At 37.0% G+C, this 26,606-nt stretch overlaps 3 protein-coding genes across 3 annotated transcripts; 2 read left to right on the top strand and 1 right to left on the bottom strand.

Moving 5' to 3' along the window:
- Positions 1-58: 58 nt before the first annotated feature.
- Positions 59-1,989, top strand: LOC105228841 (dynein axonemal assembly factor 5; the record flags this gene model as incomplete). The annotated part of the gene is given in 3 exon segments (XM_049455052.1): positions 59-1,423; positions 1,490-1,699; positions 1,765-1,989. Coding segments are annotated over 3 exon segments (1,703 nt in total), but the record flags the coding sequence as incomplete, so codon positions are not given.
- Positions 1,913-2,525, bottom strand: LOC105228842 (28S ribosomal protein S14, mitochondrial). The gene is made up of 2 exons (XM_011208827.4): positions 2,366-2,525; positions 1,913-2,310 (listed from the first exon to the last, which is right to left on the bottom strand). Exons 1-2 carry the CDS (start codon positions 2,429-2,431, stop codon positions 1,987-1,989), a joined length of 390 nt encoding a protein of 129 aa, XP_011207129.1. The 5' UTR covers positions 2,432-2,525; the 3' UTR covers positions 1,913-1,986.
- Positions 2,526-2,798: 273 nt separating this feature from the next.
- LOC105228840 (N-alpha-acetyltransferase 16, NatA auxiliary subunit) lies at positions 2,799-7,725 on the top strand. Its single transcript, XM_011208825.4, has 7 exons — positions 2,799-3,097; positions 3,541-4,029; positions 4,104-4,891; positions 4,991-5,354; positions 5,420-5,483; positions 5,548-6,200; positions 6,901-7,725. Exons 1-7 carry the CDS (start codon positions 3,041-3,043, stop codon positions 7,120-7,122), a joined length of 2,637 nt encoding a protein of 878 aa, XP_011207127.2. The 5' UTR covers positions 2,799-3,040; the 3' UTR covers positions 7,123-7,725.
- The last annotated feature ends 18,881 nt before the right edge of the window (positions 7,726-26,606 follow it).

The following is a 26,606-nucleotide window of genomic DNA, read 5'->3' as shown; positions in this document are numbered from 1 at the left end:
GGTAAGTACTTTGATTTTCCTAAGATCATTTATTGAATAATAATTAATTGTATTAACAGTTTAAAAGATGATTCACCCGAAGTGGTAGATTTTATACGTCCACAATGGATTAAATGTGGCAAGCAGTATTTCGATGAAAATGAGGCGGAACTAAGCAAACAAGAAATAGGCGATTTGCCTGTGAAAAACTACCCACCCGACGTTGAACGCCCCACAATTGGTTGTCGAGCAATAGTGCAACGTTCACTGCGCTTATTGAGTTTAATCACGCGTGAATCGAACGATTGGAAAGTGAATGTGCGCCTCCATTCCCTTAAGTTGCTCTATCAGTTCGTACTACATGCGGAGGCAGCAATGACTGCAAAATTTTTCGAAATTTATGGCGATGTTGCACGTGCCTGCCGTGATCCCGAGGCTATTGTGTCAACTGAGGCTATGAAAGTTGCCGATTTAATGGGTCGATTATTTTCTTATGATGATTGGATCGAACATGGATTCGATGGTTTAGTAAAAAATACTAAAGAGGGATATTTGAAATGTTTTTATCACATGTTTGCTGCCAGCTTAGGCAGCAAGATCGATGACATTATTCGTGTTTCTGAAATGTTGATTAGCAGTGAGTTTTCACAGACCCTCAAACCAGAAGTACAATTGTATGTATTGAAATTGGTTGAAACTATACTATCGAAATCAGATGAAGTTGGAGAGCAGTTCGAAAATGATAAGAATGAAAAACTCGTTTTAAACTCATATGTAGCGACTATAAAAGTTATGGCTCTGTCATTTGACTCGGAGCAAACGAATGTTGTAGAACTGCAAGATTTAGGCCAATATATACTGACCAAACTAGCAGAACGCCAAAAAATCACTGTGGCCGCTCTACACGAAAACTATTTTGTCAACGCGTTAAATTATGTGGACAATCTAGATGCGTCACTGGATGATTTGACCGAGCCCATTATATTGTTAAATGGTTTGATCAATATTGCTAAATTACGGGCAACGTATCTGCCAGATTTGCAAGAGAAAATAATCTTAGTCTGGGAGAATTGTGATGATTCTGCTAAAGTGAAGATTTTTACTAGCATATCTGTCGTTATGCTACAATGGACTGAAACTATTAATCGTCAACTGTGTGAAAGTACAGAACTCTTAACGAATTTCGTATCATCGGTAATAGAACGACATTTGCTTTGGCATGCCGGAGCAAATGCAGAAGCAATGCGCTCGATGGCCATGGCTACATTGTGCGCTATGTCGCAAGGTGCTGTTGAAGAAGCTCGTATTGTGTTGCCAGCATGCGTTGCTAAGTATCTTCCGAGTTTACTAGAAGATCGTTCTGTCGCAACTCGTCACTACTCAGTAAAGTGTCTCTTCAACTTTGGTGAAGTAGATGTGGAACAATTAAAACCAATTGCTTACGGTATATATTTTAAATTGCTTTTTGTGGCATCAGAAGTATATATTATATAGTTTATACTTTTTACAGCTACCTTGCAGCGATTGGATGATCCATCTGCTGGTATACGTGAATTAGCTGCGATGGTCATACCAAAATTAAGCCCAAAATTTAATAAAAGTAAATCCGAGAAGGAAGATTTTGAACACGAAATTTGGGAAACATTCATTCGAAAAGCGTTAGATATGATGTTTTTGCACTACGAAGGACCAGAAGTCTGCTTACAAAAGTCCATAAAGGGTAATAATTGTAATAGTTATAAAATATATCGGAAACTTATACTATTTTGTTTTCTTTTTTAATAGCTTCTATCAATTTGCTTGCCGCAAAATATCCTGAAATATGCAAAGACAGTTATAAGCGTACTGTGGCCATGTCGTATAATAGCTTAAGCCTGCGGGAATTGCAATCGGAGCTGCCACTTCTAATATAATTCTTTTGAAATAATTGTAATATTTTTTAAATACATATTAAATTTATTTACAACACATTATTTCATTATAAATGAAAGAAAACCTGCATGCAATTTACCACATGGCGCGTTGAACGCCGGACAATTTATTATAATCAGCCAGGTGCCTCCATACAATACGACTTAGACGGTATCTGTGTACAATACCTCGAGAACGTGAGGTAAGTGCGCAACGCTCACGTACACGCACCAAGCACGAATCTCGAGGAAAGGCAGCTATCTCGGCGTCGGCTATTTCACGTAATTCCACAGGTAGAATATCATTCTTGCGCAGAGCATTTACTCGTAGTCGCTCCTTGGCATTTTCAGCCACACATTTTCGCCTCTTAACATCGCGTATCATACGCCAATCCGCATATTTGGTGCGCACTTGCTGGAGCTGTTGAGAAGTACTTTCAATTAGTTTGCAACATCAAAATAAAGTTATAACTTACGCCGCAGCCAGCTATTTGTACACTTTGGCATACAAAACTACCAATTTTATGGGTCAATTGATTCATGCTTTCTTGTAAAGATTCCAGGAGTTTGTTATTCAATTGGTATGAACAGCTGATGGGAGACCGCAAATAGATCTGTTCGATTTATGTGTTCAGTTACGTTTCAGTGGCTGTACAAAATGTGGTTGTTGCCATATTTAAGATATCTCAAAATGTGCTTTTTTCTTAATTTTCAAAGTAAAAAGACGAAATAAGACCAGTTTTAATATTAACGATTGACATTTATTTTTCAAATTACTGAAGAAGAGCATTTTCGAAATCAACGAGTGGAAAAATACAAGTTATTTGAAATAATTAAGTTAAATATTAAAGTCTGGCATAAAAAGAATTAAATGTCAATTGCTTGCTTTGACAATTCTACCTTCATATCTAATTTAACTATTTGTGCGTGTGTGTGTCCAATACTGCTCTGTTTGTCTTCTTCTTCTTTTCTGTCGAGCACGGATCGACATCTCAATTTTGCTCGTGGTTAAGCTTCCACGGAACTTTTGTGAAAATTTTCACCGTCCGTGGCGAAAATTTCTGTGAAGGATTGGTGTATTCCGTTTGTATTAACGTAGATAGTGCAAATAGTGTGAAGCTTGTAAGTTTGTTAAAAGTAAAGTGTGCAAGATGCCTTCCAGCGATCCACTGCCGCCCAAAGAGAGTGCGCTCTTCAGGAAGCTGCTGGTAGGTGCATAAATATTTGGAAGTTTTATAATTGTACTTTGTTTCAGATGCTCATAAACAACGTATAATAAAAAATATATCATTAAATGCAAATTCCATCTAAAGCGGCATCAAAACCATTTCCATTGACATACATGATTCTACGAGTCATCTTTGAACCGCGGGTTTTAGAAAAAAAAACCTAATGAGGTTTCTTGATAAGATTTAGTATTGTACCAACTAAAACGATGTTCTTGATTGAATAGGGTAAAAAAAATGTATAGGAATAAGTTAAGAATATCTGCTTGCAAAATATTGTCAAAACATAACCTCAAATGCGGCTAGCGGGTTAATAATGGGGTGCAAAGCTAATATAACGCAAATTTTTAAAGATTATTTTTTAATATTTGACTAAAAACTTTGTGTAATTCTTAATTGCTTCTATTGAATGAATTCTTTTTCAGAAATGCTACGAAATGAAGCAGTACAAAAATGGTTTGAAACTTGCAAAGCAGATTCTATCAAACCCCAAATATGCAGAACATGGTGAAACGTTGGCGATGAAAGGTTTAACACTTAATGGTCTGGGACGCCGAGAGGAGGCGTACAAATATGTACGTTTGGGACTGCGGAGAGATCTACGTTCCCACGTTTGCTGGCATGTATACGGTTTACTGCAGCGCAGTGATAAAAAGTATGATGAGGCAATTAAATGTTATCGTAATGCATTGAAATGGGAAAAGGATAATCTGCAAATTCTCAAGGATTTGTCGCTGCTGCAGATACAAATGCGTGATCTAGAAGGTTATAAGGAAACCCGCCATCATCTATTTACGCTGAGACCTTCGCAACACGCTAGTTGGATTGGTTTTGCTATGAGTTATCATTTAATTGGAGATCTCGAAATGGCCAATAGTATATTGGAAACCTTCAGCCAATCGCAGGCATCAATAGTATGTAGATTAAATGAATTATTCCTAAATATTACCCCTAATAATTGATTTTATTGTATATATTTTACTGGTAGGAAACACATGACTATCGCCATTCAGAACTTTTATTGTATCAAAACCAAATCCTAGTAGAAGCCGGTAATCTTCAGCGGGCACTCGAACATTTAAAACAATACGAGAGTCAAATTGTTGATAAGCTGGCGGTGCAAGAGTCAATTGGCGATCTGTATATTAAACTCGGGCAACCCGAATTAGCTGTACCTATCTTTGAGGAGTTGATTCATCGGAATCCCGAGAACACACTGTACTATTCGCAATATTTTGCAGCTCGTGAATTCACGGAAGCCGCAGATAAGTTGACTGCTTTCAAGAAATTTGAGGAAATTTACCCGCGAGCCATGTGTCCTAAACGTTTGCCATTGGATGTGGCAAGTGGCGATGCATTTAGGTCGGCACTTGATTCTTATCTACGTCGTGGTTTGCGTAAAGGCGTTCCGCCATTATTCGTGAATGTTCGTGTTTTGCATCGTGTGCCTGAAAAGGCATCAATAATCGAACAACTAGCCTTACAATATTATGAAAATTTAACGCGTTCTGGGCACTTTTCGAGAGAAGATGCCGATGCAAATCTACCTGTGGAACCGGCGTCCGCACTGGTTTGGACTGCTTTGTTTTTGGCACAACATTACGATTACAAACGCGACACGGAGCATGCCCTAGAATACGTTAACGCGGCTATTGACCATACACCCACGCTCATTGAGTTATTCATGACCAAGGGACGTATTTACAAGCACGCTGGCGATCCCGTGGAAGCCTATATGTGGATGGATGAAGCGCAGAGTATGGACACGGCTGATCGGTGAGTTTAAGTTGATTCAAGTAATTTCAGCTGAAAGCAATTAAATACAAATTATTATTAATTCGTTATAATACATTATTTTTTATTTAATTGTCACAGTTACATCAACTCAAAATGCGCCAAATATATGCTGCGTGCCAATATGGTTAAGGAGGCTGAAGAGATTTGTTCGAAATTCACACGTGAGGGAGTTACTGCCATGGAGAACCTAAATGAAATGCAGTGCATGTGGTTCCAAACGGAGTGTGCACTAGCATACCAGCGCATGGGACGTTGGGGTGACGCCTTGAAGAAGTGTCACGAAGTAGACCGTCACTTTTCGGAGATTATAGAAGATCAGTTCGACTTCCATACATACTGTATGCGCAAGATGACGTTACGTGCATATATCGGGCTATTGCGACTGGAAGATGTGTTACGTCGTCATCCTTTCTATTTCAAAGCGGCAAAATGTGCCATAGAGGTGAGTAGAAATTTGGAAAAATCATGACTTAATCCAATGGCTTCATATCTTAAATTTATTTCTAGGTCTACATACGCTTATACGACAAACCACTTAAATCGGAAGAAACCATTGAAGAAATCGATTCGGGTATGAAATACGTTTACGTCAAGTATTTTGAATATTTATAGCTCAATTTCATAAAAACTTGCAGAAAATCTTCCGCCATCGGAGCTTAAGAAGCTGCGCAGCAAGCAGCGCAAAGCCAAAAAGAAAGCCGAACTGGAAAACGCACAAGCGGCACAAGCGCAAGTCAAGCGCGAGCAACATCAGAAATCCAAACAGCAAGCAAATCAAGAAGCCGATCCAGAAGCGCCGCAATTGGATGAGCTCATACCAGAGAAGTTAGAGCGACCGGATGATCCACTCGAAAAGGCTATTGAATTCCTGAAACCGTTACAACAATTGGCCAAAGATCGTATTGAAACGCATTTATTGGCATTCGAGATATACTGCCGCAAGAACAAGATTCTCTTAATGTTGCAATCCATTAGACGTGCTATGGCAATCGATGCGACGCATTCATCGGTACACGCTTGCATAGCTAGGCTAGCGCAAGCATTGCCCAAGCTGACAGCTGACCAAGAGTTGAATGAGAGCATTAAAATTGTCATTGACAAGGCCACCAAAGAACTGATAGGTACAAAGAGTGTACAACAACTGAACGAAGAGTTTGTGGCGCAAAAAGATGCTTCCATAATGCATCTCTACGAAGGCGCACGCATCATGTATGAACTGGAGCCAAGTAAACGGGAAACCGCCATCAATTTGATTACCTCATACGACTTAAATAAAGTTAAACTGGAAGTAAGTAGTGTAGTAGTGAAGCCAATTAGCCGATTACACCCTGAATACATAGAATGAAACGTCGGAGTCCCAGATATGTTAGAACTCTGCACTCCGGCCTATAACGGATTGCCTCTTGATGCTTCCGGTTAAGAAACATAACGAACTCCTCTCCAAGCATTTTCTGCTCAGTTTCCTTGGGTGGATAAAAATCCGGATCTGTTTCGGTTACTTAGACTCGACTGTCGTGGGAACTGTCCGTTCGTCTTTATATACCCGTCAGTTTTTAAAATATCGTTTTCTAATTTTGCGCACGTCCGTTTCTAACCAAAAATATGTGCTTTTGTCGGTCGCCTTCGATATCGGGTCATACAAACTAACCGATCAAACCCTGTCCTTGTCTGGAAAACTCTTGTTTTTGACCAGGTAATTCTGCGAAAACTGCCATAGATTATTATCCAAAGCAACGCTAAAATCTCTGAATATACTCGTATTGTTCAAATCGGACCCCTATAGCTTATCGCTGCCAATCAAATTGACTTATCAAAATCAAGATATACCCTTTATGCTTGAAAAATACACCCGTGTAGGGTATTATAGCTTCGGTGCAGCCGAAGTTAACCCTTTTTCTTTTTTAATTGTTTTTTTTCCTTGCTTTTTTATTTTTTTTAATTTTTAATCTTTATTAATATTTCTATTATATTTTATTTTTATTGTAAAGGAAGCCACGAAAATCTACGAAGCGCTGCGTGACGGTGTTTTCGGCGATTGCGATGCGGAATTGAGTCTATACCGTGCTAAGTGTCAGCAACGTTTCAAGTATGCACGTCTTTTCAAGGACATTGTGGACGCACCAAACGCCGTTTCCACTGAGGATAATCATGTGGATGAGAAAACAAAACCGAATGCTATATCTGCTGATGTGAAGACTGCGGATTTGTAATACACAACTGCAATATGCATATGATATGCAAAACAATTTTAAAAAATATTTACAATAACAAATGGAGCAAGAGTGAAACAATATCCAGCAGCCGTGTAACACCAATTAAATCAATAGATAACATCCTAGTTACCTACATTAATAAATTCACACGCATACACACATCAATTAAACGCTGAAATTTAAAAGTTTAATCTGAATAAATGTCTTGACTAACAATCTACAAAGCGAAGTAGGGGAAAATAAAAATGCTCGAACATTCATTATAGCAAAAAAAACAAACATCCGAGAAACCATTATATCAGCGCTTAACTCATGCGCAAATTAGCAATTACAATAAATACAATTATAAAACAGATTTCTCATATATACATACATACAAACACGCATAGTTTACTACATATATGGTACGGTTGTAGGGAAATATTAGTAACTATGCATATAACTCGAAACATGATGAAGGGGCTCAAGTGTATGTGAATATGCCGCGGCTGCGCAATACAAGAAAGTAAAATAATTAAAAATTCATAAAATGTCTGCGAATTGTCGAACGTTATCTATTATTTCTTAAACCAAATGCATATACAATATTTCTATTAAAAATTTTCACATTTTATTTTTTCTACGCTGAAGTATGAGGCTTTCAGCGCGTCAAATTGTGTTAAGTAGTTATTAATATTGTTTTATTTCTGAACTAAACTCTACTAACTATTACCGCTTTCAACAATTATTTTGCAATAGCACGTGAACTTTCGTTTAATCTTTTTTATAGTTGGAAATTCTATTTAATGAATGAAGGAGATGCTAGTTAACTTTTTCATTGTGTTATTAACGGAAAATTTGTTAAAAAGGCAGTAAAAATGCATTATGAGCAGTATTTGTGCAAATCAGACAAAAATATTAAAATAAAAAACATAAAAAATTAAGCAAAGGTTCAAAAGCATGGCACTAGTGCAGATAAATTTATTATTGGTCGAGGGCAACAATGAAAGTAAACAACAACACAAACAATATCTTTTCCAAACATATTATGCATAGCTCATTCCTGTTTTTATGAATATTCATTACATACATACATAATGTACGTAATAATGGGTAGGAGTGATTTATATAGGCGAGCCAATAAAAATTCCTAACAAAAAGTTGTTGCGCTGCACATTTATTACGCAAAAAACAAATTAACTAATAAATACCGAATAAATTAACAAATTTAGTATTTACTAAAATAAAAGCATCGCATTAGAGCTCTATGTTTTAAACTAATTTATAACTACTCAGCGTAGTTATGCTGCGGGCGCATCGACTATTTTCAGTGTTTCCTTTTTTATAAAATACAAAAACAATTAATTTTTACTTATTTACAGTAGCTCGTGAATAAATAAAATAGTAGACACAATGAAATATAAATTAAAAACACAATCACGGAGTTTGATTAAATCACAATTTTGTACAAACGAAAATCAGGTGAGTTACAGTGTGTATAGAATTTAGTAGGTATGTCTGCTTACAACGAATTATTTGAAATAAATGAAGAAGTGACACTTGTTTCCGTTTCTAATTCGCTCGCTGGCGAAAGCAACGAGTAGTAGGTATTCAAAAAATAATAAAGTCTTAAAGTTGCATTTTCAGTTGAGAAATTTTTAATTTACATTTTGCAATTGCTACTTACACATACGAATCTGTTAAATATTAACTAAATTTTATATAAGAATTGTATTTAAAAATTTCGTCCCTAACAAAAATTAATTAATACGAAAAATATTTGCTTACTAAATAATTTCCATGCTGCTAGCAACCCTACTTCCGTTTCCTAACTGTTCTTTCACATCAACGAGTAAACCGAACAGCTGAAGTCAGCAACTGCAATTCGTTCTTTTTCGCAAGTGAATTTCTTTCATGTGTTGTGTTATTATAAATAAATAAAATAAGTGTTAGTTTTTGTGATGTGATATAATCAAGCGTAGTAATGTCTTTCATATATTATTGTTGCTGGTGTAAAATATTTGTTTTTTGTTTATTTAAACAGCAATAGCGTATGAGTATCGGAAACATGCGCAGTCATGTGCGACTTCTTTGAAGTTTGTTTTTGCAAAGCTTTCGATGGCTTCAAGTTATTATAATCATGTGCAAAATATGCTATTAAAGCAATATCATAAATAAATTTATAAAGTGTCTAATTGTAAAGTGTATAATTGTAAAGTTTTAAATGTGTGTGCCCGATCGCATTTGCGCAGGTGAATTGCCCCTCGTGCCATATGTGTATGCATGCTTGTTCATATTATTGGTAAGTTTTTTTTTTTTAAATTATTTAATATTTAGACATTAATATATACTTTGATAGTTCCATCAGTACTTAGTATGAAATCTCAATGTTGACATTAACTTCGCAAATTGTTTTTAGCGAAATAATAGCTTTTGTTTTGTTATGAAAACAATGTATCGAGTGCTTTGTTATCGATATTTTAAAAACTGATTTCCTGTTTAGGAATAAAGTGATATTTGAATTAGCTAAATTTTGTGAGTTAGAGTTTTTAAATTTAAACTTTTATTTTGAACAAAGTATAATGAAGTATTTCCTAAATAATATAAATATTGTGTTTTAGTGGCTGTAACATTTTTTTTATAATTTAAGTTTAAATAAGCGATAATAATAAGAAGAAATTGAGAAGTAATAACTAAATAATTTGTATTTGTTGCTGTTATTTCCACAAAATGGTTCGTTAGCTGGATAAAACATGTTCCAGGTGAATCTGTGTACAGTTCCGTGCATAATAATCGTAAATAATAGAGTACGTCAATTAGGAATGAAATTTCTAAAATATCATTTTAATATGAAAAACAATATTCTTTCATAAATAAGTGCAATTAAAGTTTAATTCAATTTATTTGCGGATTCTTAGTATTCGAATTGTATAGACAGACGAATACCTCCATACATAAATATGATTTAAATATATTGTTTTATATATATTTTTTTTAATTTCAAAAGTGAGTCCAAATGTACATACATATGTATGTTAAAAGAAATTCTATACACACCTCCTGTTATCCTTCCAGTCAAATTTCTACGTCTACATACAGTGTATAGCAAAGCATAACTTCTTCTCATGTTTATTTTGATACCAGCTCAGATAGTAGGCCCACATAGCTTGATTTCTACATATATCATCCATTGTATAAAAAATATCATTTAACTAGGTGCTAAACCATTCTCGGTATGAGCAAATGACAACGGAATTCTACACAACTTTGCTGAAACGTAACATTCTTGTCAACTTTATTTTTTTTTTCCTATAAAATCAAATTATCATCTGATCAAATTTGACCCGGACTCACAAAACTAAAAAGCCTTCAGCGAATTTTCTCTTGCTATCTGATTGACATCACCACTGTTTCTTTAAATTAACTTGATGGACAACTCATATGGCGCAAGTCTTTACTAATTAATGGCTTTATGCTACGCGAAAACTTTTTTTTGTGATCAAGTAGCTCCACAAACGATTCCGAAGCCGTGATTCACTTGAAAGTTAAATTTTAAGTAAACTGGCTGTTAAATTTTTTTTAAGTTAAAAATCGGTAGACAAACTTTTGGCGTCGCAAGAAAACGGCTGCTGAACGCCGGTCGAGTGGCCATCAAGATAGTATGATATCGCACCGTTAGACTTTTTTCCGCGGGGATATGTAAATCCTAAAGTCTATGCAGACAATCCCGCTTCGATTCAGGCCTTGGAGCAAAACATCACGCGGGTCATTCGCGAGTTGCCAGTGGAAATGATCGAACAAATCATCGAAAATTGGGCTCAACGATTTACCGTCTGAGGCGTAACCACGGCCAACATAAATGCCAAAAAGTGTTCTTTCGAATGATAATAAACATTTCCCATTAAATTTGAAGTATCTGTGTATTTTCTTAAAAAAGTAGGAAACCTCGAATGGCTCGCCCTTTATAACAAAACACTTTTTAAATACCACACCACATCATAGTATGCTAAAATGACAAATTTTGAAATATACAAATAATTTACATACGTTACCCACACAAGAAATAATATTACGTATAACGGTACATTAATCACATCGGAAAATCACCTGCTTGAAAGTGCAGCAAATAGTTCTGTTCAACCACATTGACCAAGGCAACAACACAGTCCACTCAATACCACAATTTATTTCTGCCACACAATCGATTGTAGGCTTACGGTCTTTAAATCGCTCATCCGCATCCGTTTCCACTTCCTCGTTACGTACACATGGTATTTACTCCCACATATATAATGTATATACTCGTATCAGTATATAAGTGTATTGTGCATCGGGTTACTGTTGTAACGTAGCGTGTAATTATTGTAATTATGCATTAATGGCTTAATTGACAATAAAATCTCATTTAATTTAATTATCCTCCTCATTGTACATACAAACGGCACATTATATCAGCTGCATTTAATCTCAGCCAATGTTGATTAAAAACATATTCTTGCAACAAATACATTTCTACCTATCACACTACAACTCATTGTTTACACTCAATTTCGGTGCGAGGGATCTGTTGTGTTAGCGCTGATTTAAGCAATCGGTTGGCTTCATTTGGGGAATACACTGTCAGCTTTTTGGCAAAGAGAACCGATCTTTAAAGAGCATAAAAAGAATTTGTGACAGTTAGAGCAAGCTAATATCAATTGGTCATCGTCCTAAATGACGTAGTCAAGCCAACTAAACTACTCCTTAACAAACCAAAAAATATTCTCAAATGGAAGCATATTTCAAGTCTTCTTTTCTATAATTTTTTGAAAATAGTATGTTTAACATGAATTTATTGAATTTTCGAGAATACAGAAATTTTCATCTGATTAGATTAGAGAAATAAATGAAGTTCCCTCTGTTGTGCGCTCTCCTAAGTTACAGCGACACACTTAGCCCTAGCATAATACTACTCTTAGATGTTATTGAGGCAATGTGATCCGTATTTGGAAACATGGATCCAAGGGCCTTTATTCTGCACCTACAGACTGCTATGCAGTCAATTAGCAGGTGTTCTGGAGTTTCAGGCTCCATGTTGCAGAATTGGTAATTTGCACAAGAAGCTGGGCCCATGTTATCTAGAAATCGATTGGTTACATATTTAAACCTTTTAAGGTTTTAACCACCCGTTAGCAACTTGGCATGGGGCAAGCCTTGGAGTTGTTGCCAATACTCCTTCCTACCCACTACTACCCTTGCGCAGCAGCTTCTCTTTGGTATGGGTACCAATAGGATTGAAAGGTTCGGTGTTGTGGATGCAGCGGAGCGGGTGAGCTTCTGCTTGGAATATGTTCGGAAAACTTCACATAGGTATGGAGAGCTTGGTAGGTGGCCCTGTGACTCCTACACCAGTTCTCTCCGACGTTTTCGAACTGTCGGTGTACTACTTGATTTTACTATCCCTAAGCAGTAACTCGAGAGCGAAATCATTCTATTCACCCTTGCTGCTAAGGTTAATCTTGAACTCTTTAATGAAGTTTACACTTTTTTAATGTTGTTCCTTGGGAGAAGAGCAGTATTTCGCCACTTAAGTTCTATCTGAAGCTGAGTGGGGTTGGCTACCTGACCGATTACAAGGTGAAGCGGTGTGAGCTTCAGCATGACTTCAAGTGCCTCGCTGCAGGCGAATTGTTGCAGGTTCGATAGTTGAAGTCCTACCGAAGTCTGCGTTGCTTTCGAGGCTCAAGCCACCGCTGCTTATGTCATAATCCGTCGCACGATCGTGGTGTAAAATCACCTGACAATTCTTTGGTTGATTCACTAGCTAATATAGGTGCTTTAGTAGCTTCATGGTCAGGTCAATAAGCTGCTTCCACCTCTAGAGTATTAGTCATCTCTATCTCTCTGCTGTAAACGATTAGGTTCATGAGGCCGGGCAGGCACCTGCGTCTAGTAAACGGGACGATGGCCATTCCTTCATTTTTTTCGAAAGGCAAAAAAGTTAAATATTTTAAATTTTCGGTATTCCAATTGTAGCTTCATATAGGGCTCCTAGGTCGATTAGTTAACAACTTTTTTATACTCTCGCAACAAAGTTGCTAAAGAGAGTATTATAGTTTTGTTCACATAACGGTTGTTTGTAAGTCCTAAAACTAAAAAAGTCAGATATAGGGTTATATATACCAAAATGATCAGGGTGACGAGTAGAGTTGAAATCCGGATGTCTGTCTGTCCGTCCGTCCGTCCGTCCGTGCAAGCTGTAACTTGAGTAAAAATTGAGATATCATGATGAAACTAGGTACACGTATTTCTTGGCTCCATAAGAAGGTTAAGTTCGAAGATGGGCAAAATCGGCCCACTGCCACGCCCACAAAATGGCGGAAACCGAAAACCTATAAAATGTCATAACTAAGCCATAAATAAAGATATTAAAGTGAAATTTGGCACAAAGGATCACATTAGGGAGGAGCATATTTGGAAGTAATTTTTTTGGAAAAGTGGGCGTGGCCCCGCCCCCTATTAAGTTTTTTGTACATATCTCGGAAACTACTATAGCTATGTCAACCAAACTTTATAGAGTCGTTTCCTTCCGGCATTTCCATATACAGTTCAAAAATGGAAGAAATCGGATAATAACCACGCCCACCTCCCATACAAAGGTTATGTTGAAAATCACTAAAAGTGCGTTAACCGACTAAAAAAAAACGTCAGAAACACTAAATTTTACGGAAGGAATGGCAGAAGGAAGCTGTACCCAGGCTTTTTTTAAAAATTGAAAATGGGCGTGGCGTCGCCCACTTATGGACCAAAAACCATATCTCAGGAACTACTCAACCGATTTCAGTGAAATACGGTTAATAATATTTTTTTAACACCTTTATGACATGTACGAAATATGGGCGAAATCGGTTCACAATCACGCCTTCTTCCAATATAACGCTCTTTTGAAATCCATCTGATGCCTTCTCTGTATAATACGAGTATGTACATTAGGAACCAAAATAAAAAAAATATGTAAATGACGGATAATGAAATCTCGATTATCACCGGTGACACCCGAACTTAGCCCTTCCTTACTTGTTTAAATATATACTAGTTCGGATAGAGTCTGTTTGCGAAGAACGCTCGAGGCCTAAAGAATCTCATTTGAATGGCTTATAAGAAAAGAATGAGATGGAGTTTTCATTTAAAAATTTGAGAACAAATTTTTCTAAAATTTTATAAAAAAATTTATAAAATTAAAAATTTAATATTTCGAATCGTCTAACACTATTTTTCCGCATAAAAATTTTAGATGACGTGATCCATCTCTAATTACACAAAAAAGTCAAGTAGATACATGGAATTAGATCAAGCTACTGGCACTCATATAGCATGCGCCAATTAATTGGTTTGCCAGGGTTTGTGGTGGAATTAAAAATATCAATTAAAATTCTGTGTAAAGTGAAACACTCTGGCATTACTTTACCAAAGAAGACCAAAGAATTATTGGTTTGGATGCCTACATTGCAAACGGTTTTGGCTGAATAACTTTAATTCATGCCTCAATTCCGCTCTTTTAATGAGAACATCTATTAAATATTCCTTAACTGAATAATGCATTTGCTCAACAATTATCGAATCACCGCGTATACCAAATCATTATTTATTAATTTCTTTACTTTCCCTTGATTAATTGTGCGCTCATGTCATGGAGAAATTTGTGTCACTGGACACACGCGCACCGTACATAATTGAATGTGACAGCATGCGGTTAATAATTCCGTTCCCACAAACGCATAACCCTACACGCCTACCTATTATACGTGCCTTTCACTTACACTCACACATACATATGTATGCATTTGCAATGCATATTAATTTGTTGCGCTACAAAATACCTGCATAATGCTTCCCACTGTTGGTTTGTATTAAATACATATTCATTAAGTTGTTATGCAGTTAAGCCGCATTTGCCTCACCACTTCAGCCACTTCACCATTTCGCTGCCGGTCGCTTCGCAAATAGGAAACGTTTTGAAGTTGGATACTTGGAGGATTTGCAGCACAACCGCTCAATTACCCCAAACACACAAAGGGGAAAACGGAAATCATAAATTGAACCAAATTCGCTTCCTGTTGTTTCGCTAAGATGCTTTGTGCTTACATTCAAATACATAAGTATGCACACACAAATGCACTTAAATGAGCATCGTAATGATTTTGTAACAGAAAACGACATTTCACAAGCAATTAAACATTAATGTTGAAATAAGACATGATACTAAATTGATGAAGACACATTGTCGTTATGCAATAATATATTATTGATTATTGTAGATTTTGTATGTACATATGTATGTATATTGGAAAATAATTAGTTATTAAAATTAAATTAAATTTTACTGTCTCAAGAGGGGAAAAGAGGATTAGACCATTCGAAATATTTACTTATTTTTGTTTTTGTTTTCTTTTCATAAAGTTAAAAAACGATGAAAAACTCTGTTCACAAAATTTTAAAAGGAAATTCGGACTCGCTCTGCATGTTATTATAGGTATGTAGCTCACCCCTTTATATTTATATTTATATATTTATACTAGAGGATCCGCCCAAGTTTTACTGTGGCTGTTACATACGTAGTACTACTAATACCATCTATTTGATTTCTATTAGTTAGATTATAAATATTATTTAAGGAACAATCGCATTTCTGGTGAAGCAAGTTGTGTTAGTTTACAAAAAAATGAATCATAAAGAATCATGCGTTAAGAAACAATTGGTTTTTGGGGTAAAAATACTATTGAATTTGGGCTGTGCATCAGTGAAATCAATCGAGTCCAATCGATTGTCAGCCTAGTGGACTGCATATTAAGAAACGGTTCTCAAGCGTGAAAACACAAAAAAATCGGCTGGCAAGGTTATGGCATCAGTCTTTTGGGATGCCCGTGGTATATTATTCATCGAATGATAAATGAGCCAGTTTTAATTCATTGCATTGTGTATTTGATTGCAGTTCTGTTCTACCATTTCCAATATTTAGCAATTTTATTATTTTTAAGGAAGGATCAGTTTGAAATTGTACGCATATACATATGTATTCATCGTTCCCGTTTAAATATTGCATTGCTCTGTGCAATGCTTCGAAAAGATTTCTGTATATCTCAAATTTTAATAGACCTTTTTATCAACACTTCAGTTATGTCACTATCTTTTTATGCCAGACCTTTTGCAATTGTAAATTGCCTGTCAAGATACACCCTCCAATAGTTAGCAGGTATGAAGAAAATGTTATAGCTACCCAAAGATGTATTGAATGACCCAATTTATTACTTAAGAACGAACAACTCTGTCCACAATATGAAAACTTGATCTACAGATGTCGCCTTTTACTTTGGCATCGTTTTGTTTAATGCACGTTTATGCCAATTTAAGGTTTGAATATTGGACGCTGCGATGGTAGCGCCATCTATCGGTCAAACATTTAAAGTTAGCAATTAATTACAAATGAAAAATTAATTTAAAAAAACATTGTCCAGTGGACCAAATTGTAAATCTAAACCATTCTCGAATCTCCTTGAACATACACACAAAATTTCATCAAAAACGGTCCATTCGTTTAGGAGCAGTTCAAAAGCAAACACACGGTCAGAAGATTTATATATATAAAGATTTGATCCAAAAGTATTATTTTATAAAATATAAATTGCGCAATTTCACGTTCGTTATTCGTACGAAGTTCTTCAATCGTGGCTGGCTTATTGGCATAGATCATGAACTTGACGTAGCCCCACAGGAAATAGTCTAACGGCGTCAAATCGCACAACCGTGGCGGCTAATGGACTGAGCTTTTTCGTGAGATAACACGTTCACCCAACTTATTTTTCAATAAATCGATTGTGACATTCGCTGTGTGGCTTTTGGCGCTGTCCTGTTAGAACCACATATTGTCCAAGTCCATATCATCCAATTCGGGCCAAAAATATTCGGTTATCATTGAGCGGTAGTGATCCCCATTTACAATAACGTGCCGGTCTTGATCATCAGGGAGGAAGTACAGCTCAATGACGTCACCGGATCATAAACCGCACCAAACTGTAATTTCTTTCAGGATGCAATGATGTCTAATGAAGTACGTGTGGATTGCTGTCTGACCAATAACGCATATTTTGCTTACTGTCGAAGCCACTAAGCCAGAAATGAGCCTGATCGCTGAAGATGATTTCTCGATGAAAATTCAGATCATTTTCAAGTTATTGCTTAGCCTAATTCACGAACATATGACGATTCTGATGGTCAAGCAGCTTCAGCTTTACATCGATTTGATCTTCTAAGGATGTAAGCCAAGATCTTTTCGCAAAATTCGCCACAACGACGTCACAGAGATGCCCAACGCTTGAGAACGACATGTGAGAGTCTGATTTGGGTACGAGGTATGAAAATAAAGTAATGAGACTGATTCCATAAAAACCGTATATTTGAAAATTATTCTACAACTCTGCCATCGCCTTCAAAGTGGTCCCCTTGGGCAGCTATACAGCGATTCCAGCGCGTTTTCCATGTTTCGTAACATTTCTGGAACGCTTTGACTGGGATTTCCGCTAGTACCCTCGTCACGGCCGCCTGGATGTCCGTAATCGACTCAAAATGGGTTCCTTTGACCACCGATTTTGTTTTAGGAAACAAAAAGAAGTCACAGGGTGACATGTCGGGCGAATAAGGCGGCTGTTGCAACACGGCGATCTCTTTAGAGGCCAAATACTGGGACACGCTGAGGGCGGTGAGGCACGAGCGATGTCTGGGCGCACCTTGTTGACTCGTTTTCGCAATCTTTCGAGTACTTGGCAATAGTAGACTTCATTCACAGTTTTCCCTGGTGGAACGAATGCTTTGTGGACGGTTCCACGGCTATCAAAAAAGGCAATAATCATCGTTTTCACCTTCTACTTGCTCATGCGAGCTTTTTTTCGGGCGGGGAGCACGCGGAGACACTGGGGGGCGCGCTGGGCACGACTAAGGGCACTATCACCATGCACTCTTACAATTTTAGCGTACGTTTCCGAAGCTGTTTTGCCCAATCTGGCGCGTTGCTCTTGATTTCGTTTTTCCATTTTCTTGACGAACATTACAAACACTTGCCCGGGAGCATATTGTACTGTGCCTGTGTATTTAAATTTTTCCACTCGCCAGGTTTGATGTGACAGGATGATTATGACGATCATAAATTGGACGCAGCGCTCATAAAATTGAGGCCACTGACTCCGAATGTCGGTAGTAAATTTTAATAATTTTGACTCATTATCTTTCCATGATGAAATGACAAACTTTACTGAGGAGAAATGAGAATATAGCGAAAAAAATATGGCGTCGTTTGCCTACTTATATAACGTCCCTTTTGAAAAACGCGCTATTAGATACTTATCGGTATATAAATATCAATTAAAAGCTCAACTTCATTTAATATACATAAATTCTTTTTTCAATACTTTGAATATTCAAATAGGCAACTAAGTTAGCACAATGCTAAAATGTAAAAAAAATATTTTTAGACATCCCTATATCTTTTTTACCTGAAATACTCAACACAATATTTTATAAAGCTCAATATATTGATAGGAGCATACAGAAACTTGAGAATCCATTCTTTCACATCGAATTTGTGTTTCTTACACGTTTATTATAATAAACTGTGGAGCGCCCAAAGTGCTAATAGGTTGACATGAACCAGAGACCTTACCGCAAATACATAGCTGGCTCCATTGGTTTCCAATAGTTTCACGCACAACAAAATGTTACTCATACGCATTGGCGCCACAATATTTTATATGCAAATTTACACGAATAAAAAAACGAAAATAAATAAATGAAGACATTTTATCACATTAGCACTCACTTATAGTTGATATTTTATTTATTTTCAACGCATGCAAATTTTGGTCGTGCTTTTTGTGATGTTTTTTCTACAATATTCTTTACATTGTTGTACCAACACTTGAGCAAACTTATGCATATGCTTATAAGTGAGAGTAATGTTGAGGTATAAATCACTCTGGTGGAAATGCTAGATAAAAGTGTGCGTGAATGCATGTGTGTGTTTGGTTGATTGTTGCTTCGCACTTGCTTTGGTAGTAAGTATTTACGCATGCAGAAAACGTTGATATTATAAGAAGCTAGTTCACACATTGTAACTATTGATTAATGCATCCACGTGCCTCTTATATCTTGTCACATATGTATGCTGAGCTGAAGGGTATTATTGTGTATCTGCTTCAGAGAGTAAGCTCTAAAGCGATTGCAAGTGTGTGCTTGCACTTGCATGCATTGTACTCCTTGTACTCCATGTTTTCTCTTTTTTCGCCTCTGAATTTCGTTTTCTTGTATTCGAGTGTCGCTTTGAGTGGAAATCATGTAGTGATGCTTCAACATGTTCCTTGTCATCGGTGTTAAGCTTATTTATCAGACTATCAATTGTAGTGGTAATACCATTAAGCTCACAACAATGCGTGTCTATACATGCTAGTGTGTTAAGGTGGATAAATATGGAGGGAATTCTACTGAATTGTATGACAAATATTTTTACTATACCTTCCTATGTATTTTTATCTTTCACGTGGTTCTTATGCGTGTGGATCAGCTATTTAGTTATGAATATTTGGAGTATGACGTTAAGTGATAAGATAAGTACAGCGTGGTGGGTTTAGAAACCAAAGAAAATCCTCTCAGCTGCTTCTGGTGGAATATGGAAGCATATAAGATAACTAATCCGCTGTTTATTTCAGTCGTAAGATATGCCAATTTATTCCTGAATATAATCTCCTTTTAGCTCGATATATTTGACCAGGAATGTCGCAAGTCTTTTAACACATCAGAAAACACCTCTTTTGGAGGTTCTGGAGAATACAGTAAATGGGACAGGAGTTCATCGCGTAATTCGACCAAATATGCCATTGCAATGGCCGAGGTGTGTAAATGTATACCGGAAGAATAAATCGTTCTTCGACAATTCTTCGGTTTTCTGTGATTCGGCGGCAAATCGGACAGATATTTAGTAACGTGGGGCCATGTGACGGCTACGCTGACTACGTCATGTCGTCCGAATGGATGAAAATACTCCAGTTCTGAAAGCATTCGACACAGTACTCGCCGGCGGAAGCAGAGAAAGACTAACCACGTCAGCGGTGTCTACGCCAATAAGGAAGAAGAAGGGCCACGTGACCACTGAAGTTCGCTTCAACCTGCTCATGCGGCTCGGTCCTTCGAGAGTATCGTGGTGGCTGTGATTTAAAACCCGAATGCGGGAAGGACCCAAAGTACGGCAAAAGTTTTTGATGGGTCTCGAACACTACCAAAGTGGTTAGTGTTACTATTCCACCTTGCCAATTGATACTGCGGAATTACTGGTATTTTCGGGGCGCTGATTAATGCATTTATTTGATCCGCTGTACTTTTGAGCGCCATGAGGTGAGGCATTAAACTCATCGGACATCGTTTTCGCCTTTTCTCAAACAGGATCTGCAGGTTAAGTCCATTTTCTACTATTTCTTGGTGTTTGGTGTGTACCAGTGGATCTTTGATTCCAACTTTTGACTATCTTTGATTTCGCTTTGCGATTTCTTTTCCCAAAACAATTATCGAATTCTTCTTCTTTATTGGTCGAATGCTCTCAGAACTAGGGTGCTTTCATTCATTCGGACGACAGGGCCTAGCCAGCGTTGGCGCTGTCTTTTAATTCGCTGAACTATGTCAATGTCGTCGTATATCTCATACAGCTCATCGTTCCATGGAATGCGATATTCGTCATTGCCAATGATAGATCTGCCGCAGAACTTTTCTATCGAAAACTCGTAACGTCAACTCATCGCATGTTGTCATCGTCCATACCTCAGCACCATATAACAGGACGGGAATAAGGAAGACTTGTCGCGTTTGGTCTTTCTTCGTCAAGAGAAGGCTTTACTTATCAATTGCCTACTCAGTCCGAAGTAGCATCTGTTGGAAAGAGTGGATTTCGAGGCTGGAGTATTGGTTCCGGTTTCAAGATAGACGAAATTATCCACGACTTCGAAGTTATGACTGTCAAACATTGACGTGAGAGCCAAGTCGCGAATGCGACGACTGTTTGTTTGATGGCAGACGTTTCGTCTTGTCTCGTTCACTACCAGACCCCTTTGCTTCGCTTTCGATTTTTTTTACTTATCCGAAGCTATTGTTTACTTCGTTTTTTTACGTGGCGGGTCCCAAACCCAGCGCACAACCCAGGGGAGGGATGGTTCGCCTTCTCACTTTAGCTCGCCTTTAAACGGATGTTTTTTGACTACCCGCAGGATACTTATACTTGGTCTAAGACCGGAAGTCGTGAGCTGCTTGAGCCATATGTACAAAAAATCGTTTCTGACCACTTCCAAGTGAATGGCGCTCAGAGAACTTTCCTCACTTGCATGAACTTCTATACATGGCTCTATCGTCCATCACTATCACATTACCGACCTATATTGCATTTTTCTTAATTTTGAGAGCACGCGGCTTCCGCACACGGTGAAAGTAGTATTCCGATTTGATGAAAATTGTGACAGTAATTGTCTGGGAGAATGTACTATATGATAACTCAATTTCTTTTGCAGTGGTGGCGCCAATGGCATTTGGAAGAAGTAATTTTTCCATAACAGAGAACTTTTTATCTTCATCGGTTAAGCTATTCGATATTTTTTCCTCCTATTCTTTAAAATTTCCGTTATATACTGCTCTTTCAAGCCTATAGTGCTTCTATAAGGTTAATTTTTTATTATAATTCCATAAATAAATTATTTGTATCTTAAATAAACTAAGTATGTACCAGTACATGTAGAGAATATAAAGATATAATTTAATATCGATTTATTTTACCTCATGCTTGCATTCATCATTATTTACCGCTTCTACTTTTATATGTTGAAAATCCCGTATTTATGGCGCAACGGACAACGCAAAAGTGTGGCTTTTGTGGTAAGCTCTACAACTTCAGCATGCCCATTCATATTTTCCCGTCTTTATTCCACTTCATTTAGGTTTGTTTATGTTCATAAATGCTTACAACGAGTCTACAGCAAGAGTCTATATATAAAATGCAGTATATGTAAACACATACATGCCAACTATATATTTATGGTATGTAAGTAGTTGCCAAAGTATCGTATCCTTTGGTCCTGTAACAATAACACACATTATGATTGCTAGAAGAAATCAATTTTTGCTCCAATATTTTAAACAGTCAATATAAATGCGCATGATTTTGCATTTATGTGCTGCCGTTGAAAGAATAAGGTTGTACGCTTTCATACGTATATTCATTCTGTGGGTATATTGGTGTGCTTAAACATATGTATGTATATAAACTCATAACAACAATAACGACAAGTTGCTGCTTGCTACTGGTCACCGACATCCGGAGCGCCGACACGACAAACGCTGGCAATCACCAAGAGTTGATAGTTATTTTATAGAGTTGGCGGTTCGCTTAAAGAATTCTTTACAACGCGCAAAGAAGTACACTTAAAAAAAATTATTGCGCAACGTGAACAGTATGTGTTATGAAAGAATATGTTTTTGAATATTTTTGGATCACTATTAATCTATGGCATCTGGGTTTATTGTCATTATATTCAATTACATATATTCGATAAAAACTAGATTTTTAGTCGAAATTTGGTTTTTGAAAATTGAATTTAAAAGCTTTGGCTAAAACAGAGCGTAGTTGTACAGTTTTAGCTGACCTCATTGGGTTTTCGGTTAACAAGAATATTACATCTTTTCTCTGGGATTTATAAGGAGCTGCAAATTGTAAGGGATCCTAAAAAAATACATAGACTATACTCGTAATATGCTTGCCAGATAGGCCGAACAGGTTGTGTCGTTTTGAAGCAAGTTTTTGGGCCAAATTCGATTTTATTATGCAAAATAAGTATCACTGAGATTGATCCAGCGATTTTTGCGGTCTTCCAACTTCTCAGTGCCATTTCTGGTTGTCAATACATGCAGCATTTTTCATTGATTTGCGATAGTAGAGAGTATTTTTCCACGATTTTGTCTGTCAAAAGTTTCTATAAAGTTACGTAGAATAGATGATTCTCGATGCGATCTTGAAGTGAAACGACGCAAACATTCGGGTTTTACATCAATTACTGTTCCGAATTCTTACTTCATTGATGATATTTGTCGAGTATAAGCTCTCTCTCTCTTGGCTCTCTATGTATAAAAATTTCATATACTCAGATGTTAATGAACAATATCGTTTAAGTGGCAGTTTTTCGTCAGTTAATGGTCATTCAATCAACTGAGGTACCTCTAAGTAAAATTAAAATTTTAGTGCAAGTTAATCAACTTGGGCATTGTTTGATTTTCCTCCTCTCATTCCCATTAACGCTTGAAACGCAGAAAGCACCTGATTGACTTTGACTGTCACCTCTACTCGCAAAAGCTTCTTGTTTTTAGGTAAGAGTCTATCAATGAAACGCTTCATACTCAAAACATCAACCAAAAAGTGTTGAGTCGAAACATAAGAGATGTAAAGATCTTCTGCTACTCTCTGGTCAACACGACAGCGGTGAATGGACGACTCGCATGAGGATGAGTCCCTCACTGAATGCTTTGTGCCACTCAAAAATTTAAGTCGGTGATAAAATAGACATTCCAAAACACTTCTGCAACATTATCAACAATTATGGTGACGTGAGTCGATTGGAAACACAAGATTTCGAGCAAACCTTTTTGCCGATCGCTTCGCAAATAGGAAATGATTTGAAGTGGGATGCTTGGAGGAAAAAAAAATTTAGCAAACTCGTAGTAAAATCTTTTTCGATGATAAAAATCAACAGACTAATTTGTCTAATAGACATATGAGATCAAGCCTCACACGTAGATAAAAAACTTTGTACCAAACTATGAGAAATATGAAATATCATTGGCGTCAACAACCGCGCCGTTAGTTCTACTTTCTCCAGACTGGAAAAGGAAGTAAGGCGTATGGGTCTGGTTGTGAACGAGCATAATACGAAATATCTCTTGTCATCAAACAAACAGTCGTCGAACTCGCGTGGCTCTCACGTCACAGTTGACAGTTATATCTTCGAAGTTGTAGATAATTTCGTCAATCTTAGAACCATCAACAATAGTACCAGCCTTGAAATCCAACACCCTTTGCCAACAGGTGTTACTTTGGACTGAGTAGGCAATTGAAAAATAAAGTCCTCTCTTGACGAACGAAGACCAAATTTCATCATTAGATGAGTTGGCATTAGGAGTGCTCGAGGGAAAGGTTTTGCTGAAGATTTATGGTCTTTTGCGCATTGGTAACGGCGAGTACCGTAGTTGATGGAACGATGAGCTGTGGGAGATGTACGACGCCATTGGCATAGTTCAGCGAATCAGGAGACAGCGGCTGCGCTGGGTAGATCATGCTATCCGGATGGAAGAGAACACTCCAGCTTTGAAGATATTCGATTTAGTACCCGCTGGGGGAAGCAGAGGAAGAGGAAGATCTCCACTTCGTTGGAGAGATCAGGTGGAGAAGGACCTTGGCGCCAAACAGCGAAAAGAAGAAACGACTGGGACGCTGTTGTTAACTCAGCTATAATCGCGTAAGCGCTGTCTAAGGCAGTAAAGCAGAAGAAACTATGAGAAATAATATTTATCGATTTGGTTTGCTCCCACAATTTAAATGAACCAGTCGGATCATTTTTGATCACATGGTATACCAAAAATTATAACTAAAAATTTTCTCGAAGTGTAAATGAAAATCCAACGAAAACTGCTCATAAAGTTTGACATAAAAAATTTTTTCATTTCCTTGTACATTTGCTAACGCTTCGAATTTTTATGACTTTATTATTGCCATTGCCGTGGCATTTCAATGATGATGGCGATTCGTGTTGCTTCCTGCTTGCTTATTTCGTAGTTTTCGTTTTGGCGAAAATTTTTTAAATATTTGTGGATATTTGATAATTTTTACAAAAACACAAAAAAAAAAAAAAAAAATGAAATACTTGACGTTCTAAATCGCTCCTTTCGTAGTTTATTTCTTTTTTATAGGCAGCTTTTCCTTTTATATGCGCTTAGCTGAGCAGGAAGTTGGCATTTTTGTGTGTTTTAAAGAAGAAATAAACTTCGTTTTTTACAGTTTATTACTTGTATAGCAATATATTTTAAACAAGTATGGAATTATAAAAATATTTTGTGGAAAATTTTATGTAATGTTTTATAGATTTTTAAACAAACATATTTAGTTTGCAAGCATATATATTTTTCACTTATATCTCTGTTGAAGAACCTGAAGAGAAAATCAAATTATACCGACCTGCCGCAGTGTTGTAATGAAAATTGGTAGGAAGCAATAAGAAAATTTGCATAAAACGAGATGCACTTTTTAAAAGTGGTAAAAACGGTGAAAAGTGGCGGAAAAGTCACTTTTTGGCATCGGACCAAACAGACATGAATGTCAAGAAAAGGCGGAAAAATTAAAAGCAAACAGAAGAGAAGTTCCAGTATGACCAAAATAAACTAAGAAAGCGCGTAACGAAAGCGAAACTTTACAGCGCGACTATGTGACAGCAGTCATGACTCCCCTGCAGACACCACGCTTGGGTTGAGAGTGTCTCTCAAATGCCATTGGCAGGCAAGCAAGCCACGCCGCCGAATTCACATTTTCCACTTGAACCGATGCGTTGCCGGCAAAGTGGCCAAATAACCGGTGCCAAGAATATATAAAGAATATAAACAGCGGAAAACTCAACTTGAAAGCAAACAGCAAAATCAGTAGAAACAACAAAAGCAGAAAAACAACAAAAGATACAGAAACAACAAAATATACAAAAGCGGCAACAAAATCCAACACAACAATAAACAATCAGCAACAATCGTGTATAACAAGTAACAATAGCGAGAAATGTAGTTGAACAACTACAACAAAAACCACAAAATAAAAGTACTCGTAAATAGGAATCAAAGTAAGTCTAAATCACAGACTGTTTTTGACAAAAGCAGATGAACGTCGTCAAAACCGCCACAAAAAGTAACAGCACCAACGAGCATAACAAAAACGATAGCGGATAGCTTAGCATTTTGGCAAAGTGTTTCTGAATTTGAAAATTAAATTTAGCACATAATATTAGTTGCAAATCTTCTTTGCGGTATTTTAAAGCGCATTAAGCTACCACACGCAAAGTTGGGCGCGAAAATTCCACTTCTATTGAAATATTTTACTTCACGGTTGATGGAGATTAAAAGCTATAGTGATTTAAAATGAAAGTTTTCTTATGAACTGGAGTAATCTTTCTTTATGGAAATTTCTATATATGTGTGTTTATACACTCCATAGTATCAATCAGCTTTGCGGACGCAAAGCATGAATAAATAATACGAGCATTAAGGCACGTAATTGACACGATTGGCCGTCGAGATCAAAGGAGGTGACCTCGTTTGAAGAAGAGAATACAACTCCTTCACCAAGGAAACTCTGACTCATTCGACTTTAATACGGCAGGTCAATTGAAGGAATTACGCTATGATATCATCGC

This window comes from Bactrocera dorsalis, chromosome 4 (assembly GCF_023373825.1).
Source record: "Bactrocera dorsalis isolate Fly_Bdor chromosome 4, ASM2337382v1, whole genome shotgun sequence".
In the NCBI taxonomy this organism is placed as follows: domain Eukaryota; kingdom Metazoa; phylum Arthropoda; class Insecta; order Diptera; family Tephritidae; genus Bactrocera; species Bactrocera dorsalis.
Note: the sequence above shows the minus strand (reverse complement) of the source record. Positions and strands in the feature narration are given on the sequence as shown.